This window comes from Fringilla coelebs, assembly GCF_963513975.1.
Source record: "Fringilla coelebs genome assembly, chromosome: 20".
NCBI classification, from domain to species: Eukaryota; Metazoa; Chordata; class Aves; order Passeriformes; family Fringillidae; genus Fringilla; species Fringilla coelebs.
In genome coordinates this window covers 672000-690092 of record NC_140046.1, presented here as the reverse complement: position 1 = coordinate 690092, position 18093 = coordinate 672000, and the positions used below count along the sequence as shown (strand labels likewise).

Genomic DNA, 18093 nt, shown 5'->3' with positions numbered 1-18093 from the left:
ACTACAGACATTTCTTTTATGAAATTCATTAGAACTTTTGGTGGGAGAAGTTCTTTCTGAAGTTGAAGCTGTCTGTATCATCTTTTTCCAGTCCCTCAAACCTCACCTGCTAGCAGAAGACAGTGCTTGACCATCAGGAAGTATTCTCTGTTAATTAACAGTGGGCAATGGTTTGCTTTGACCTATGCAATGTGACATTTTGTTGCTGCTGAGCAGTGCTGGCCCTGTTCTGCTGCTCACCCGCCCCACAGGAGAGGGCTGGGCTGCACGAGGGGCTCAGTCCCTGGGGCCCAGGGGAGTTCCAGCCCCATGGCACCGTGCCCAGGGCACAGAGCAGGGGGCACAGAAGGGCTGATGGCACTGGGGTGTTTGTCTCCCCAAGACACCTCCCCCCAGCTCCGTGGCTTAGACCATGAGTTTTCCACTCTTTGTGTTCTACTTCAGTGAATTCTGCTGTTGTCTGATGCAGATAGACACTGATTTCATAAGAAGGAGGCAGAATCATTTTTATCCAGTTATTGGAGGGAACCAGGAGATGCCTAAGGCAAAGGAGGCAGCACTGGCAGTGGGCACGAGTAGAGTGGGGATGGGGTTTCACATTCACCATCACAATGGAAGGAGCTGCAGGTGATGATCTTAGATCCCTATGTCAGTATTTTTTTTATAGGATTGCTTTATCTAAATTGGATTCTGACCTTCTTTGTGAAGAAATGTAGTAGAACAATGACCTTATTCAGGTTTCTCTATATGGGAAATTTTGCAAAGCTTTATGTGTTTGAGTGGTTGGGGCTTTTTTTCAAATTTCCTGAAAAGAAAAATTCTGTTAACATTTAAATGACTGTTTCCCAAATGGAGTGAATTAAGTGAAATGGATATATAATAACTCCTTGCATTCAAATAAGACGTTGGGATTAGGTGAAATTCTATCCAAGTAATATACGAGTTGCTCATTATTGTCTTGTAACATGATGCAAGAAAGAAGGAATGTGAATAACATTTTTTTTCTCAAAGTTGGGCTAGTACCATTTGGGATAAATTAGTTCACTGTAAATTATGCCAAGGTCAGTGTTTCAGAGGTCACTTGAAATGCAAGTTGCTTTGCAGCACCTGCAGACCTTGATGTTGTTTGTATCCACACAGGACTGGATGCTGATAATCCAGTTAGATCCTGGTAGCATTCAGTGTTTTTTCTTTTTTCCTCTGAATTCTGCAAATGTTACAGCTTGTGACTGGATCTGCAGTCTAATATTGATTTTCCAGAAGACATATTTCAGATGTTCTTTTCTCTCTCCCCCTGACTCTTTCATCTCTTTTTAAAAGGATATTTAAGTTGTTGAATTCCCTAATCCAGCAGAGCTGTTGGTGTTTTGGGGGGGTGCAACCCAAAGTGTGGGATCCCCCAGAGCAGGACATTAAAGGCCATGAAAGGATCTGGGGGTAGGCTGCTGGATGTGCCTGGGCTGCTTCATTTCTCAGGGAACAATGGCATAGAAAGAATAGCTTTGGGCAGGTGAAGCGGAGGAAGCCTTGGGGATACGTTTGAAGTGTTTTTTGATTACTTGTAATGGTTGTATCTGGGTCTCATGTATCTTTAATCCTCTGGAAAGTTCTGCCTCCTGGTCTGGAGTAGGTAGTGTGCAGCTGTTCTTGTGAGAAAACCTGGCTCAAAGGTGTGTCGAGTTTGCTTAAATGGAATTTGTGTTCATTCATATAAGTGCTGATGTTTTTTAAAAGGTGTGTTAAAAATCCACAAAGAAAAAAGTGCTAGAAAATCTCGCAGTAGATGCTGTAAGTTTTGGTTTATTGGTAGTCAGAGTAACTACTGCACCTGTTTTGTAAAAGTAAACCCCTGAGTAGGGTGGGAGATGCTTAAATCAAAGTGGCAGATGGCAGGCAGTACAAACATGTATGAAAAGGATAGAGACTTCTGGGATCAATGCTTTGTTTATTGATGATAGTATTTGTTCATAATCAGCAGTAACAGGGAAAAAGTAGATGGGATGAGCACTGGATGGGTGATAGCTACAGGTGGTACAAACCATAGCCATTGCCTATCTAAGAGGGCTTATAAAAACAAATGTTGTTGTACCAGTATTTTTTTTTTAATAACATAGGTCAATATTTTATTTAATTTTTATTTCTCCCACTGTCTTTTCTGACTTTTTCGTCACTTCTGCTCATTTTTCTTATTTTCTGCCATTGTCTGTGGTACTTGGTGTGAAGTGCAGCTTACCAACAGCATGCTTAAATGAAAACAGTAGTGTTTGGCGACAAGGGGTAAATTGTAGAAAATAAATAACATTTCCCTGTGGAAATCACTGGCGCTCCATCCATAGTGCGCTGCAGGAGGAACCTGGAAAAGAGCAAAGTCATCTCCTCTATAGAAACACGTGGACTTCCTTAGTGTGTCCTGTGGGCACATGGATGGCTGCAACCTGTGGGTGCCAGCTGTGTGAACAGTTGTGATTCCAGCATGTGGATCACAGAACTGAGCCTCCTTTGGGGAAATCCCCAACTTGCCCATGGTCACAAACGCCTTAAAATCACTGAGGTGCTGATGCTTGTAAGGTTCAGTTTTGTATTGTAAGTCTGCTGAGAGCCTCGATCAATGAAACTGTCAGCTCAGTTTTATAGGTTCGCAGTTCCCTGGTTTTGCTACAAATTGCCTGGGGGGGGTTTCAGTAATTGTGGAAAAATGCCAGTTGTGTTCAGGTGAACTCTGGTGTGTGAAGTGAGTGCACGTGGTGCTGTTCAGGCTGGTGTGGGTACAGCCCTGAGAGGGGACAGGAGGGCAGAAAGCTGCAGGCCAGGACAGCCAGGTACCAGAATGCTGCTCAAAATGTACCAGAACAATACACCAAACCTACCAGAATAATCTGGAATTCATTTCAGTATTTAAAGCTGCATCATCTTTTCTTATGCAATCGTGACAGATAAATGAAGGCAGACTTTAGACCAGCCTTGATATGAAACAACTTCCATGGCTACAGCTCTGGAACATGGCCATGTACAGTCTTTAAAAGTGCTTAGTAAGAATTTGAGCTTTAATCTTGAGGGCTGTTTCAGAATCAGTGTGTCCTGGTAGTATCATTCTTTAATTTCCTGATGTGGTGTTTTTCTATAAAGGCTTGGAAGCATTTGTGTGTGAGTGGAATTTTTATGCTCTTAATGCTGTTGGATATAACATCAGAATGGTTATAGCAGAATCATTGTGTAAAATACATATTCTCTTATTTCTTTAATTTTCTTAGAACACGATATGATGGTACTTATGTGTAATTCAAAAAAAGAAAAGGTTTTTCAGAGCATTCTGTTCAAAAACTCTTACAGGAAATTTTGTGGAAAAGTGAAATATTCTGGGAATTGTAGTAATCCTTGGACTTTAGAGGGGGATTTTCTTTCCTCCCTTCTCTTTTATATGAAGATACCTTTTAATAGTTGCAAAAAAACCCCAGAATTGCTCACCAGAGGAACTGGTGTTTCAGTTTCCTTGTCCTTTTGGAGTGGTGCTGAGCCCCAGTCTGCTCCTGGTTCATGGCAGTTTGTCTGCATTATCCGGGTACCACCAGGCAGTGCTCTTAGGGTTTGCTGAGTTTGTGGTGGCAGGCTAGAGCCTTTGCTCAGTGGGACCAGTGAAGCTGGGAATGGTATTGAGCTGGTGGCCAAGTACTTATTCAGGGTTTGAGATAGTGTATTATGCTTCTTCTGAAGAGTGACTGACTGCCTTCTCCTTGGCAGTGTGTGTGGAGTTGGCTCTTGTAGGTAGCGCACTTTATTGTTTTACCTGGTATAAATTCATGTAACTATGGAAGAGTATTTGTCTGTGAATAGCAAAACTTACTCCATGGAGGCAGTAGCAGCTTTCAGCAAGGAGCAGTGTTCTCCTGTGCACAGCTGCTGAGGTGTGTTGCTGGCACTCTGGGTGAGGGAGGGGAGCCTGGCACATGCTCTGGGCCAGGGGACTGGCTTTCTCTGAGAACCATTCTATACAGCCTTAGCTGTTTTGGTTCCTAATGGGTTAAGGTATACTGCAGGAAATACAGAAAAAGTTCTCTCCCAGTCCATTCTGAAGCCCTTGATTGATGTAGGGCACTCCTGTCTGGAGTAGAGCTGCAGGTCACTGCCTTCTGAGCACAAGTGTGGCTCTGCCTTTTAACTGGGGACCTGCTTGGCTTCCTCCTGCCTTCATTTTTAAAGGCCCTTGGCAGCCCATGTGAGACTATTTGAAAGCCTCAATTAGAGCTTTTTCCCCCCAGAGATTGCATAGTGACAGGACAAAAGCATTGTTTAAAGGCTGTTCTCATCTTGCAGTATAACTTCTCTTTGGATGTTTCTCTAAGTTCTGCTTGGCTCGTTCAGAGCAGTCTTTGGAAGGAGGATTTCTTTTCAGGACAAGGAGGAGAAGGCATTATTATTTCTGGGCTGCTTGCCATCCATCTTTCTTAATTTTATCAAATCCTAGGCTAGTGTTTTTTGTAAAATGAAGAAAAGAATTTCCTGAGCCTCGCAGTGCTTTCTCGCTCCCTCGTGTTGTCCCTGATGCGTTTGAAGTCAAGACCAGATGCTGATGCTGATCCTTGATGCTGATTTGTAGCTGGTGGGTACGATGATGGAGCAGAATGACTGTTTTTGTTGTTGTTGTGGCCGGAGGAAGGGCTGTGGATCAGGCAGGTCCCGGGGAGCTGTGTGTTCCTCACGTGAACCTGCACAGAGCGCTGCCCAAGGTCACGCGTGGGCTGTATGCAGGGGTGCCCAGCGCCAGGGGGGCAGCTCAGACCTGCTCTCAGCTCTTTAAAAAAAAACAGAATAAAGACAGTCAAAACAACACTAGGGGAATTGAGCTACTGTTTCTGTTTTTGAACAGAAGTGGGGAGTCACCCGATCAGTTCCCATTTCTCAAGTCACAGCTCATATCTCAATGGGAAGGACAGACAGGAATGGACCCAAAAATGGAGATCTGCCAATAGTTTTGTCAAGGGCATGTGTCTTCTAAGTCATTGGTCTCAGAGTCGCTGTTGTTAACAAGATGTACGGGTAAAGACCAGTGGGGTTTAGTGCTTTTTGTTTTCCTGTGGTTCAGCATATGGAAATGAAAAAAAAACCCAACCAACTACCAAACACAGAACCAACCAAGGCTAGTATAAAAATAATACTCAGCTTTTAAAGTGAAATGGCAGTGAGTAATGATTAGCATCTACTTTATTCTTATGTCTAAATTCAAATTGTTGGGGGCAGAAACTCCCACATAATAATTGCTATTAATTTAAAGGGACAGTGGCTTGCATGGTTAGTGCTCTGTCCAGTGCTGCTTCATCAGTGAATATTCACATGATGAGCTGGAACAAAAGGATGTGAAATTAAAACCTGCTAGAACCCTCTTCAGATTTAAACCTAAAAGTCATTGAAAGTTGCCATTTATGATTTGGCAGAGAAAGAATTTTATCTTCTCCTTGTGGATCCGGACTGTGTGTGGAGAGGGGAGTGTCTGTGTGTGCTAGAGAATCCTTCTGTGTCAGTGACTAAAGCAAGACCAGCCCAGATCCTGCACTCTGCCAGTCTTTGTGCACCACTGTTCTGAAAGAGAATGTCCTACAGCCACTCTGAGAGGCAAAAATGTATTTTAAAAAAATCCGTTTTAACATGGATCACTTAATTTAATTGAAGACAGTAAGAGTTCTACCTAAGAGCTTAACTAAAAGCAGATTTTAATTATGAAGTGGAAAGTACATTTGATTTGGTTTTTCAATTATTATAGATACCTCAAGGTATCAGAGTGCTTTTCTGAGCATATTTGCTCATTGATTGCACTTGAAAAGTCAGGATCAAGGGCTTGCACTGTGCTTTTGCCAGCAGGGCATTCACATCTTCACCCAAACTATAAGCTGAGCTGAGCTTCCCTTCTGCCCCTGCTGAAGAAACAAGCATGTATAGGTTTGGATTGCTTATTGTTTTCTGAAGCAGTTGAGGAAAAGTAGGTGAATGCTGACAGAATCAGGACCAGCTTTGACCTACTTGTGGCTTTTTTCTGATCTCTGTCTTGGGCATGTCACCTTATCATTTTTAAGCTACTGTTTACTCATGTGAAACCTCATCTAAAACATTGAGAACTGACAGGTGTTTGGTAATTTGAATATTAAATGTATATATCATCACTCCCACAGTTGTTCCCAAGGAGATTTTGTCACATACCAAATGACCCAGTAAAGGGAATTCTTCTGTAATAATTTTATTTCATCCTGAACTATTGTTTAAATTTTGAGTTTGAAGTATTTTAGAGTCATTAATTTCATTCCCCTGGAATTGCACCCATGGTAGTGATTCCATCTGTTATCACAAGGTTTTTGACAGACTCAGAATAGCGAAACATATATTAGGATTTTCCTGTCAGTTCATAGAGATCACTGGAAGCTAAATACAGCTGTGAAAGGAGGAGGTCAAAAGGGAGTCCTGCAGGTCAGACCTTGGTGTTTCTGTGGATGGAGATGTGAAACCAAACCAACTGCATTGTAGCACGTCAGTTAATTTGGTTTATAACAATTCAGGCTGGTTTTCTTCTAGTGGGAAGAGGGAGAGACACACTTTCCTTGAAGATCTTGTAATATTTTAAACAGTTCTGTAAGATGACATTTTGTGGGTGAGTTTTAGAAGGGGGAAAAGGCTGAGGATCTCTGGAGCTGTGCTGCCTCCAGCACCTGGTACAAGTCACCTGGCCCTGGCACCAAGACATGAACAGGGTTGGCTGGCTTACCTGAAAATTTAGATTTTGCAAATTTTACAGTATTTCAGACATTTGGACAGTAGCCAAACGACCTCTCACAGAAATTCATCAGCTACATGTTCTGCTGTTGCAGACGTGGAAGAATTTTGAGCAGTCTCGTCCCACTCTCAGCAGGCTGTTCACTCAAAGGTGCTGTTCACCTCTCCACTTTAGCCTGTCACTCCAATGTCTCCGGATTTCTGAAATTGCCTTTTGAATCTATTGAAAAGGAGTGGTTATGGCTCCAGCGTAATTGAGACTGTCAAGGAAATAGGTGGAATTTTTACAGCACCGTGAGACTTGATGGTATGTGACAGAGGATCATTCACTTCACTGGCCCATGGTAATGGGAGACTGATGTGTCTTTAAATGCCCTGGCAATAAATAAAGACTGATTTTTACTTTGGTTTTTTTCCTTCTTTTTTGCAAGGCCATGGGTCTTTCTTAAATCTTCATTAACATGTAATAAAATATAAAGCACTTTCATGTTCCAAAAATATCCCATCTGAGACATATTCTAGACTTTTGGATGGTAGAGGTTATGAATTTATTTATTTCACATTTGTGTTTTGACTTGTCCCTTCTGTTCCTAAAGTAACTCAGAGAAGGAATGACTGGGCAGGGTTGAGCACATAGAAGTCTTTACATAGAAAAAAATGGCAGCAGTTTGCAATAATTTCCGTGAGTAAAATGTGCAGAGGAAGCCGTAGAAGAGCTGATGTGAAGCGCCTTGTGCGCAGCTACAAGGACACAGCTGTTGATGTGGCTGGGCCTTCACCACCATTGTCAGACAGCCTAAAGGGTGATCCTGAGCTGCCACTCCTGTCAGGTGTGCTGCTCCTTTGGCTCTCGGCTCTTTGGTTTGTTCAGCAGCAGAGCAATTGAGATGTCTCTGCTTAGTGTTTACTTTGGCCATTCTGATGTGTTGGGCTTGGGAATTACGGCATCTTATGGGCTTAGTGTGTATTTTAGGTAATATTTTAAAGTTTGGTGATTCTAACATCCATGCCTGTGCAAGACAAATAAAACACTGTTATCTAAAATAATTTCTGGTAAAGAGAAGGAAAGAGAAAGGGTCAACTAGGAAGCATTCTGGGTTTCAATTCTGTGTTCTGTACTATTGTAGAATACAGAATTCCTTTGAATAAGGAATGGGTGGAGTAAGTTGAAACTTGAAAGGTCAGTAAATAAGATTTGACTCTTCCAGCTAAAAACCTTGATGAATGTTCATGTATTTATCATCACTACAGAGTTTGGGGAGATGAATATAAATAGCAGTAATTCATAAAATTAAAAGGTACCCTCAGCCTCATACATATATACCTATTTTTTTGTGTATTTTTATACAAATACATCAAAGTCCTGAGGCGTAATCCTTAACCAACAAGTATCTCCCTGGTGGAAGCAGGGAACACTGCAGTGTAATTACTTTGAAGTACTGAGTTTCAAATATTTGTTGTACACTTTGGTTTGACTCCTGATTTTCTATGTCAGGAAACGTGATTGTGGTGAAAAAAGGACTGGCTGAAACAGGACAGGTTTCCCCTGGAAGAAGGAGTGTTGAGGTGTTGCTTGGGATGAGGTGAGCTGCTCACAGGGGTTGCTGTGTGCAGAAAGGAGCTCAGGCACCATTTCCTGCTGGTTTGTTCTGTCCTGGCCCGGGTCTCTGGTGGGAGGATGGAGAGCTGCTGGTGGAGCAGAGGTGCTGCATGGTTACTGCAGGAAGCCAGGCGTCAGCCGGGGATGTGACCAGAGACCTTATTAACCTACTTTGCTCTGGAGGTGCAGAAATACTCCAGGAACTGTGCCAAGGCCTGCAGGCTTGTTGGACGTGGAGAGGAGGGTTTCTCATCTGGGTTTTTCTTGGTTGGCTGGTGGGAATGGGAATAGAGGTCAGTGAATTGGGGCGGGAATGTGCGTGTTATAGTGGTATAAGCTTTAAAAATAGAGAAGAAAGAACTGTAAAAATACATGGTGCTTTATGTGTTTATTGGCCAAGTTATTTATTTGTGAACATCACATCCAGAGCTATGCCATTGGCTGAAAAAAAATTAAAAATTAAATTAAAAATGTATCTGAATTAATGTCGTGTAGTATAGTAGTTTATTGTAGCTGTGGTTCATATAGAAAGTTGAGAAGTGAATAAAAAAGGTCTGAAGCAGAGTCAGAAAATTTTGTATAAATGGGGAAATAAATTTGATTTGGAAAGCAGTTTCAGTTTTAAGCTTCCATGAAGGAAGACAAATTAAACATTTTTAAAGATATTAGCCATAACAGTATCCCTTTAATTTTCACTCCTTTCTTTTAAGTAAGATACTCTGAATCACTTTTTGTTCAAGGAGACAGATTTCTTGCAGTAATCAGTTTTGCTTTTAGCTCTGATTTGTAAAGAATAAGTGATAATGGCACACATGCTGGAGGGTGTGATTAGAACCAGCGTTAAAGGGCTTTTTTAGGACATCGATGGTTGGAAAAGGAGCTCTGGAGAGGTCTGCGTTTAGCAGGAGGGAGTGAAGCACACCTTTGAAGTCGCTTAACCCTTTCCTGTAAAATACCTGTAAGTGGAAATGAAATCTGGATGTTTTCTTCAGGCTCATGTGAAAGTTCTACATGAAATCTGTTAGCTTGCATTCAGTCAGTTCTTGCCCTGAACAGATCCCATACCACTAAAAAGACCAGCTCCTGAGGATATGTGTTAGAAAGACTTGGCTATTTGGAGTAACTTACAGGTTTCCTTGAAGTGCCTTTGGGTATTTTTTGATTACATTGCAATATTCCATGAAGAATGTTGAGAAAACTTAATGAAATGCTGAGAATGCATATTGGTAGTCAGTTAATTAAATTGTCTTTTTGTGTAATCTTCTTAAGTAACTTATTTTCTGTTCAGTGCCTTTCCAACAAACACCAGTTGTTGTTCACATGCAGATTCCTGCATGCAAAACCTACTTTACTTGCCAAAATAGTAAGAAAATATTTAGCAGGTGGAGTACATTTTTTTAGGTCCCAGATGTCTAAAAGCATAAGAAGTTTTTACTTTTGTCTGTGAACACCTTCACCCAGCTTTTGTCAATCCCTATCAGCCTGCCCATGGTTTCTTGTCAGGCTATCAGTTGTGTCAGTGAGCGCTCGGACTCCTGTGGCTGATCCCCAAGCATGGGTGAAACAGGGAACTGTGTGACTTGGCTTCTCTGCCTCCAAGGTAAATCCAAGTGAAATCCAAGTTTTGCTCAGTAGTATCTCCTTAGCTATCATTTTGCAGTTTGCTTTCATATCATATCTCTCAAAGATTTTTTTTTTTTTTTTTTACCCACTGTAAATATTTCATTTTAGGATCTTTGAAGTATTGCCAGCTGGAGGCTGCTACAGAGCAATAGTGACCTGAAAATCAACAGCACATCCAGTGCTTAAATAGCTGAAAAATAACAGCTGTTCTTTTTGATAATGTCTTTTAACAATGAAACCTTATTTTTCCGTGCTTGTGTGCTAAAAATCCTGCTGTCGCTAACAACTTTGCCTCAGTGTTTCAGACTCTTCTGTGGTGCAGCTACTGGGACTTTTTGTAGGCAATGATTTACTGCGAGTTTTGGAATATTTTTTAAGTCCCCGAACTGCCGATGTGAATGGGTGGCCAAACGTGTCAGTGTTTGAGTCTCATGGGTGAGCAGGTATTTAACTCACAGATGGGATAAGGAATGATAGGATTTAACAGGGAATGGTGTGACTTAACAAGGAATGGTGTGATTTAACAGGGAATGATGTGATTCCTCCCTGGGCTGTGTGTCTGGCTGGTGGGTGGGTGCAGGATCCCCCTCTGGTCAGTGCTGTTCCTCACTCCCTGGAGTCATCCTGGGATTCTGTGTGCTTCCCTGACTTGTGCTCCTCCATCAGCCTCCCTGCTGCTGTGCCTGTCAGGGTTCCTGATTTCTGGTTTTATGGCTCCTTCGTGGGGACAGGCCTCGTGCTGTAAGTTCAGAGCAGCCTTCCAGAGAGCTCTGGTCATGGCAGTAAAGTGAAGAGCACTGAGCATTGCTCTAGTGTAATATTTTCCTCCTTTTCCTAATGAGTCTGTGGGTGGCTTTTCTTTTAAAAATTATAGCTGAAATGACTATGAATATCTCCTTTAAACCAGATTGTATCAGCTTTTGCATCTTTCAGACAATGTATGTACAGCCAGAGGGTAAAACCCATTATAATGCCACGCTAATTGCACGAGTGTGTGTGCTAAAGCTCTCTTGTTGTGAGAAATCCAACCAAAACAAAACCTTGCTCCTGATGATCCCTCTCCCACCACTGCTGGAGGGGAGCCCAGGTCACCCTGCTGGCAGGACAGGATGCACAGTGGGCTGTGACACTCAGCACGGCCCCTGGCTGCACACACAGGGAGAAGAGACTCATATGAAATTAGAAAATTGGGGTCCTCAGATCAGGAATCTGGTTATCTACGAGGAGGCTCTGCTGGTTCTCTGCATTCACTGCTGGGGTGAGGCACCTCTAGAGAAACAGTTCGTGTGTTACCCAACAGCCCTCAAAAAGAGATTAATCCCACCTCTCCCTCTCCTTGTTCACTTGGCAGAGGCAGTGTGACTGACTGAGATCCTCTCTGACGTATGCCTGGCCTGCCATTGTTCCTGAACAAGCGTCTGTCTGTCCTGCCTTTGTCTGAGGGCTGTTCCCTGCTGGCCCTGTCACCGTGCCAGCACAGCAGTTTGGGGCCAGCCCGAGCTGCAGCAGCCCCTGCCGGGGGCAGGAACGCCTCACTCGCAGCTTTGGGCTGGAAAACTGACTTTCAGGCTACTAAAGTTAGGCAGAGCCATTTAGCATGTGAATAATTTAACTTCCATTAGGAATTGTCACAGAGCTTCAGAAGGCGTTTTGTGTGCAGGTCAGGAGCAGTGTGGGACATGGACTGCAGTCTGTGATGGGAGAAACACTGCTGTCATAGGCAAGGTCACTGCAGAGCCTGGAACATCACCTTTGTCCTGTCTCCCTGCTGTTTGAATCTTTATAATGGTAAATTGCTAAAGCAGCTGCTTTGCATAAAAACTCAGCCTCTGTGGATGCATTTCTTTTTTTTTTTTTCCTTCAGTAAGAATTGTTGCTAAATCCACATATATATATTAGTTTGTTAAGGATTTCACATTTACATCCTTATTTTCCTCACCTCTCCTCTCTGCTACCCAACAGTCCCATTAAATGTTGCGGATCAGTTTTTGTCACATTTTGGTAGGGCTCAGTGCCTGGCACTGACTTTGCAGAGAGCAGAGCCTGGTCCCATGGCCTGTGGCTGTGTGCAAATTTTATGTACTCAATCAAGCATTTCCCAGATAAGAGATTTGATAAGTGCACAGCCTCTCCCTGCCCTTCCACTTCAGTCTTGGGAATCTTGTGGGTTTGTGAGCTTTTCTAAGGGATTTTTAATATCATCCCATGCTCAAGTATATTTTGAAATATGCCAAGATGTGATTGATTGCGATATGGTGTGCTGAAAAAGTGGCATATTAGGATCACATGCCCTTGAGTTTGAGCTGTTTGTTTTAAAGTGGTACATCAAACATGCCTGGGTGAGCAGCTGAAATGCTTGTGGGACCAGGCCACTTACGTATGTCAGAGTAAGGCGTGCTGGAAAGGCCTGTGTGATTGAGAGTCAAGCAACTGAGGAAAAAAGTTCACTGACTAATAAGAAAAACTTGCAGAGTAATCCTGTTAAATTCCCTCCCTTCTGGTAAGTCCTGATGTAAATTTATAGATATTCTCAATAAATGTGAAGGAAGGTTTGTTTCCGTGATAGAACAAACTCCACCAGCACTTTCCCACACCACCCCAAGAACATTCTTTCATTATCTTGCTCCTGTGTAATAATTGCACGGAGCAGTCACAAACTTGTTTTTCTACCAGTTGAAACTACAGAACAATGTGTATGCCTTGACCTGGATTCAGGGAGAGAAAAAGTCACTGTTGGCATAGACTCCACCTTGAAAATTTGCCATCAACATGGCAGAGAGTTGCTAAAGGCTTAAAATGCGTAATTGAAACGGCTGAATGCCTGCAAGGATTCTTTGAGATAAGGATTGTCTTTGAAAACATTTTAACTAGAGGTCTGGATTGTGTCATTAATCTCTTCTGTAGTCCTATTACTTTTTAAAATTGTATTATTTCTGGTGTGATTAGCTTGCAAAGTAAATAGAAGGTGCAGGTTTTGTAAAGTATCTTTTTTTTAATGTGTTTTATGTCAGACTATTTTAAAAGCTTTTTATGTAGCTCTTCAATATAGCAAGACATACATACATTATGTATAATCAGCAGAACAAAGGGGTTTCTGATGGCAGGAGAGTGGCCCTGCTGCACAGGGCACCCCCTGCAGTTCAGGGGATGCATCCCATTCCTGTGCTGGCCCCAGGGCTGCTCTCCTGCCTCCCTCACCTGCTCTGGTTGTGATCTGCTCCCCAGAACGTCCTGGCCCTTTGTCCCGCTGTGTCCCTGCAGGGCTGGGCTTTGGGCACTGCTCAGTGCTGGATCCCCCAGCTCGGGCTCGCTGTTCAGGGGCGCTCCCAAAGGCATGGTTGGAGCTGAGCTACCTGCCTCGACACAAGATTCAATTGCTTTTTTTTTGCCCCATACCTATATATAAATTTTTGCTAAGTTATTTTTGGTTTGGATCTCGGTCTGTGATCTCTTTATCCCAGCTGCAGTGGGTGGTTGGTAAGTGGACCCTTTGAGGCTTCAGTAGTGCCTTGTGATGGATGGCTCCTGCCTGCTGGGCCCTTTGCTGCGGGATTCACCCGTGCTGGAATGTCCTCACAAAGCAGGGCAGGGAATTCAGATGTGTTCTTCTGAGAGCAGCAGTAAGTAAAGCTGCCTTTCTAGCTGTTCTCTCAATTAGCTCCTAGGAGATTTTCCTGCTTTTCTAGTTTCTCCTGGGGATATGTGACCTGATAGCATATTGCTATAAATAATTATTTTACTAGTATCAAAGTAGTTACTGTACACAAACACAAAGCAACATTTTCAGCATCTTTTTTTGGATGCTGTAAATACCAGGTTTTCCGACAGGCTGTTTCCTTTCTTCCTTTCTTGTTTCTGTTTTTTGGAATGCAGGCCTGACAGTTCTGATCTTCAGAACTTGGATTGTTAGTTTTGTGCTGCCCCTTGAAGTGAAATTGCTGGTGAGTAGTACAGAGCTCCCAACCCAAGACAGGGAGGTGAGGGTCAGGCTGGCATTGCTGCTGCTGTGGGGGAAAGAGCAGAGGAATTGCTTTCCAGATGGGTACTGCAGGGGATCATCACTTGTCTGTAAAAGTGGGTTATTTAAAAGAAAAAAGAAACTGGTCATAAATGGGCATGGCACAGCAACCCCACTGAACTCCTTCCTCTATGAAACTAGGAAAAGACTGTTCACCCAAACCAGTAGTTATTGTATGGAGACATTAGGAAGAGCAGACCAGCCGTGCCAGGCCTGGCACAGCAGTCACATGAGAGAGAAAAGCCAGCAATTTTTTAAGGACAAATTTACTTATCAGGGTGCATTGCTAGATGTGGATTCTTCTGTGGGCTCAACACTGCACTGAGATTGAAGTTATTTTGGTCATCCCAGTAAAAATATGCATATACTCTATTCTGTAGTGACGTTTGAGAAACTCACCTTAAAAACTGGGATTGGGAATTGAGGCACCATAATCTCCTTGCTCTAGTTTTATGGTTCTCATTATAAAATTCTATTTTCAGAATCCAATTATTTTAAATTAAAATACTTGCCATGTGCAAAGCACCTTATAATTCCTGAGCTACTATACTTGCGTTCCATAAGTTGTGTGGGAGAAGGACCAGTATCATGCCTGTTTTACATTTGTGGAAACCTGGATACCACATGCTGTTGCTTCTCCAGATGTGATTTGGTGATAGACCAATCAGTAGTCTTTCACTTGCCAGAGTTCTGTCAGAACAGGATTATTAGATCTTTGGAGAGGAAGAAGTGAGTGATAGACCTGATAAAATCTGATCTGGGTAACTGAGAGAGTTTTAGTGAGGTATTTTTGGGAGGTGAAGGGGATGTTTATCCCGACATCCACTGCAGGTGTTGATGTCACCATGAGCTCAGTGTGTGGCCCTGCTGGGCTGGCTGTGCGCTCCATCCTCAGAATGGTCACATCTGTGTGACACAGGCTCTGCAGGACACTGCTCAGTGCCCTCACATTAGCGCTCTTTTCCCTAGAAATGCCTTCACTTTGTTTTGACTCACTGAGCTGAGAACGATAAAAAACTTAAATATTCTTTTCTTCTTTAGAAAAACTGTCTAACAGGAGTATGTGATGTTCTTTATCTTTTATTCTGTAGGTCGGTAACAGATCCACGAGATGGAAAGAGAGTTGCACTCAAAAAGATGCCCAACGTCTTCCAAAATTTGGTCTCTTGTAAAAGGGTCTTCCGGGAGTTGAAGATGTTGTGTTTTTTTAAGCATGACAATGTAAGTAAATTCAAAGTAATCCTGAAATCTTTGAGGAAATCTAAATGTAAAAGGGAGCTCTCTGTAAGAGAAGTGTGTTGTGCTACAGTATATCTAAAATGCTTTAAGAGCTCTCTGATTTTACAGTGATCAGATTTTCTAGAAACTCAGATATTACTGCTGCAAACACTATTAAAATGAAACTGTCAAGAATCTAAGGATACTCATAACTTCCCCTCCCAAGTGTTTGCACACAGACAGTCAGTACACTTCTGCCCAGCCTTATTTCAGGCTTCAGGTAAACGTCAGGCTGCACAGAGCTGTGTCTGCTGGACACTGTTCCTCCTGAGCTGTTCTGTACTCCATTGTGCTGTCCCCTTTGCTGGTCCTCTCCCAAACCTGCTTAAGGTAAAATCAGTTTAAACACTCTTTGGGTTGACCCATAAAGTTTGAAGTGCATCTGAAGTTTGGGTGCTTCTCCCAAATGTCCTGAACCTTCCTAGGATAGTACCCAAATGGCCCCACCAAATGGCCACACCTTCTCTGTGAGAGGGTGGGAATTCTCTGCTGCTGCTTTTCTACATTTTTGCTTTTTCCTACCTTTTTTACCTTTTGCTTTTTGTACCACTGAGCTGCTTATTCAAAATGGGAACAACCCTGGGGTTTGCAATTCCCATGTGGAAGCAGTGGATCACAAAACTCTGAAAGACTCAAGGCAGAACAAAGTGTAATATCTTCTGCTTTTACATTTCTTTGCTGGAATTACTTCTTTCAAAGATTCTATGTTCATATAGATTGTAAAGAAACCGCTTTTTATTGGATGGATAAATTTGTGCCTTCAAACTACTACTCAAACAGCTGGAAAAAATGTCTTGAGTTAGAAAAGAGAGAGACATTGAATGTACAGAATATCTGACATGGTGGGTTATTAAATTTACATACCTGGTGAGACAGAACATTGGTCTGTCTGTGGGATGGAATAAAATGAAGCCATGTGGGAAATGTGCAGTCTGTCTTTTTGAAAGGGATTTGTTCTGGAATAGGCCTTGACCTTGTGTGGTGTTTCTTAGGTACTCTCTGCCCTCGACATCCTCCAGCCTCCACACATCGACTATTTTGAAGAAATGTATCCTAAATATAAAAATAGAACATCTTAATTGAGGTAGATGTGATTTTCATTAGCTTAGAAGCTGCCAGTGTGTGGTGTAATCTATGAAATGGAACCACAGAAGCCTTGAGCCTGCATGTGGACAGTTTTATTTCCAGGAGTGATCCTGTAGCATGCAGAGCTCTGAGGTGGTGTTGGGGTGGGATGGTGCAGGACTGAGCTGAGCTTTGGTTGCACATGGGCCCGTGTGTGCAGGCAGTGTGGGACGGACCAGCAGGCCCTGCTGCTGCTGCTGCTCACGGGGATTCCCCCAGAACAGTTTCCTGAAAACTATATCCAGTAATTAATCTCCTCTCAGTTATTAGTACTTTAAAAGATCTTGTGGTGGTTTCAGAGAGTTCTGCCTTCACAGGCTTTGAAAGCCTGGGTTACCAGAGAGGTTTCAGTGGACTGGCAGGGCTGTGGCTCTCCTTGGTCAGCTCTGTCCTGGTCCAGAAGCCATTGCCCAGAGCTGTGTCCCACAAATGTTCTGTGTCACTGCTGCAGCGCAGGTGCCAGCTGCCTGTGGGGAACTGTGTTCTAGCAGTGAATTTGAGGGAAGAACTTCACATGAGGGTCATGTTTTGGTTTGGTTTTTTCCCTTTTCTGACTTGCCTACTTGCCTTGGGCTGTCTTCTAGTAGTGAAGGAGGGAATTTCTGCTTTCTGGAGTACTGCTAAGTGAATCCCTGAGCTGGGAGGGCTCTGACTCTCATGGCAGGAGAAGTTCTTTGCCGCTCCTTTGGTTAGATTTGGGCAGGTTGGGTTTTGGTGCTGGTGGGTCTAAGCTGCTTTTGTTGTATGACCCACTTTACAATTAATGTGTGGGAAATTGTCATTATTTTTAGGTAACCTGAACTTTTGAAGTATGGTTTGATCTATTTATATAATACCTTGGATTGATTGGTGAAGAAAGTAGGTGTAATCAACGTGGTGATTTTAACCAAAGTACAGCACAGCTTGCTGCTGGAGAAACACATTATTTAGTTGAAAATATAGCTGTGCTGTACTGGGACTTTTTCATGTGAGTTTAGGTAAAGCTTTAAAATTCTGCTTTGATATTTCTTTCATATGAAGAGCATATAAGTAGTCTTCAGAAACTGGATTTTGGTTATGTGCACTAGTTCAATGCCCTCGTTTAGAACAAGTCATATGAGTTATAAATCAGATCTAGGTTAAGGATTACTCCTTCCATGTAATTGTACAATGAAGAATATTTAAATGGGATAAGCTTATTTTTATGAGCCTAGCTGCTGCCAAGTTTTGAATATAAAACCAAAATATTAGTTTCCTTCATGGCTGACTGACTTTAAGTCATTCTGAGTTGTGTTCTATAGGGCTGTCTTCTTTTATATTTTTGTTAATTTCTTGACTCTAATATTGGCAACAGAAGATTATGTGTAGTCTTCTTTGTCCTTTCTTTTGAAATAATTACAATAAATGCACTTAGGACCGTTAAATTCATTAAAAGGATGAGTTAGTGAATGTTTTGATTTACATACCCATTTTTAATTGCATGTGTTTCTGCTTACTGTAGTGTAAGGAGAACTTACTTGAGCGTAGTTTGAAGAAGATCAGGTAAAGATGTTCCATATTTAAGGGGTGTAGATGTCAAAACTTCTTTTGTTGGCCCACTAGTAAAGTTCCCAAAGAGATCATAGGGTTGTTCCTTTTTTACAGTAGGACACACTGAACAGCGATAAAAGTGTAAAGGGCTGGAGTTGGTATTGAGTGATTTCCTTTGTTCTTT

At 42.4% G+C, this 18093-nt stretch overlaps 1 protein-coding gene across 2 annotated transcripts in view; it reads left to right on the top strand.

Moving 5' to 3' along the window:
* Nucleotides 1-18093, top strand: part of NLK (nemo like kinase) — a 35161-nt gene that overhangs the window by 5541 nt on the left and 11527 nt on the right. For both annotated transcript variants that reach the window (XM_084219296.1, XM_084219295.1), the window contains 2 exons: nucleotides 15089-15218; nucleotides 16268-16323. In XM_084219296.1, coding sequence (XP_084075422.1) covers nucleotides 15089-15218; nucleotides 16268-16323 — 186 coding nt within the window. The remainder of the gene's footprint in view (nucleotides 1-15088; nucleotides 15219-16267; nucleotides 16324-18093) is intronic.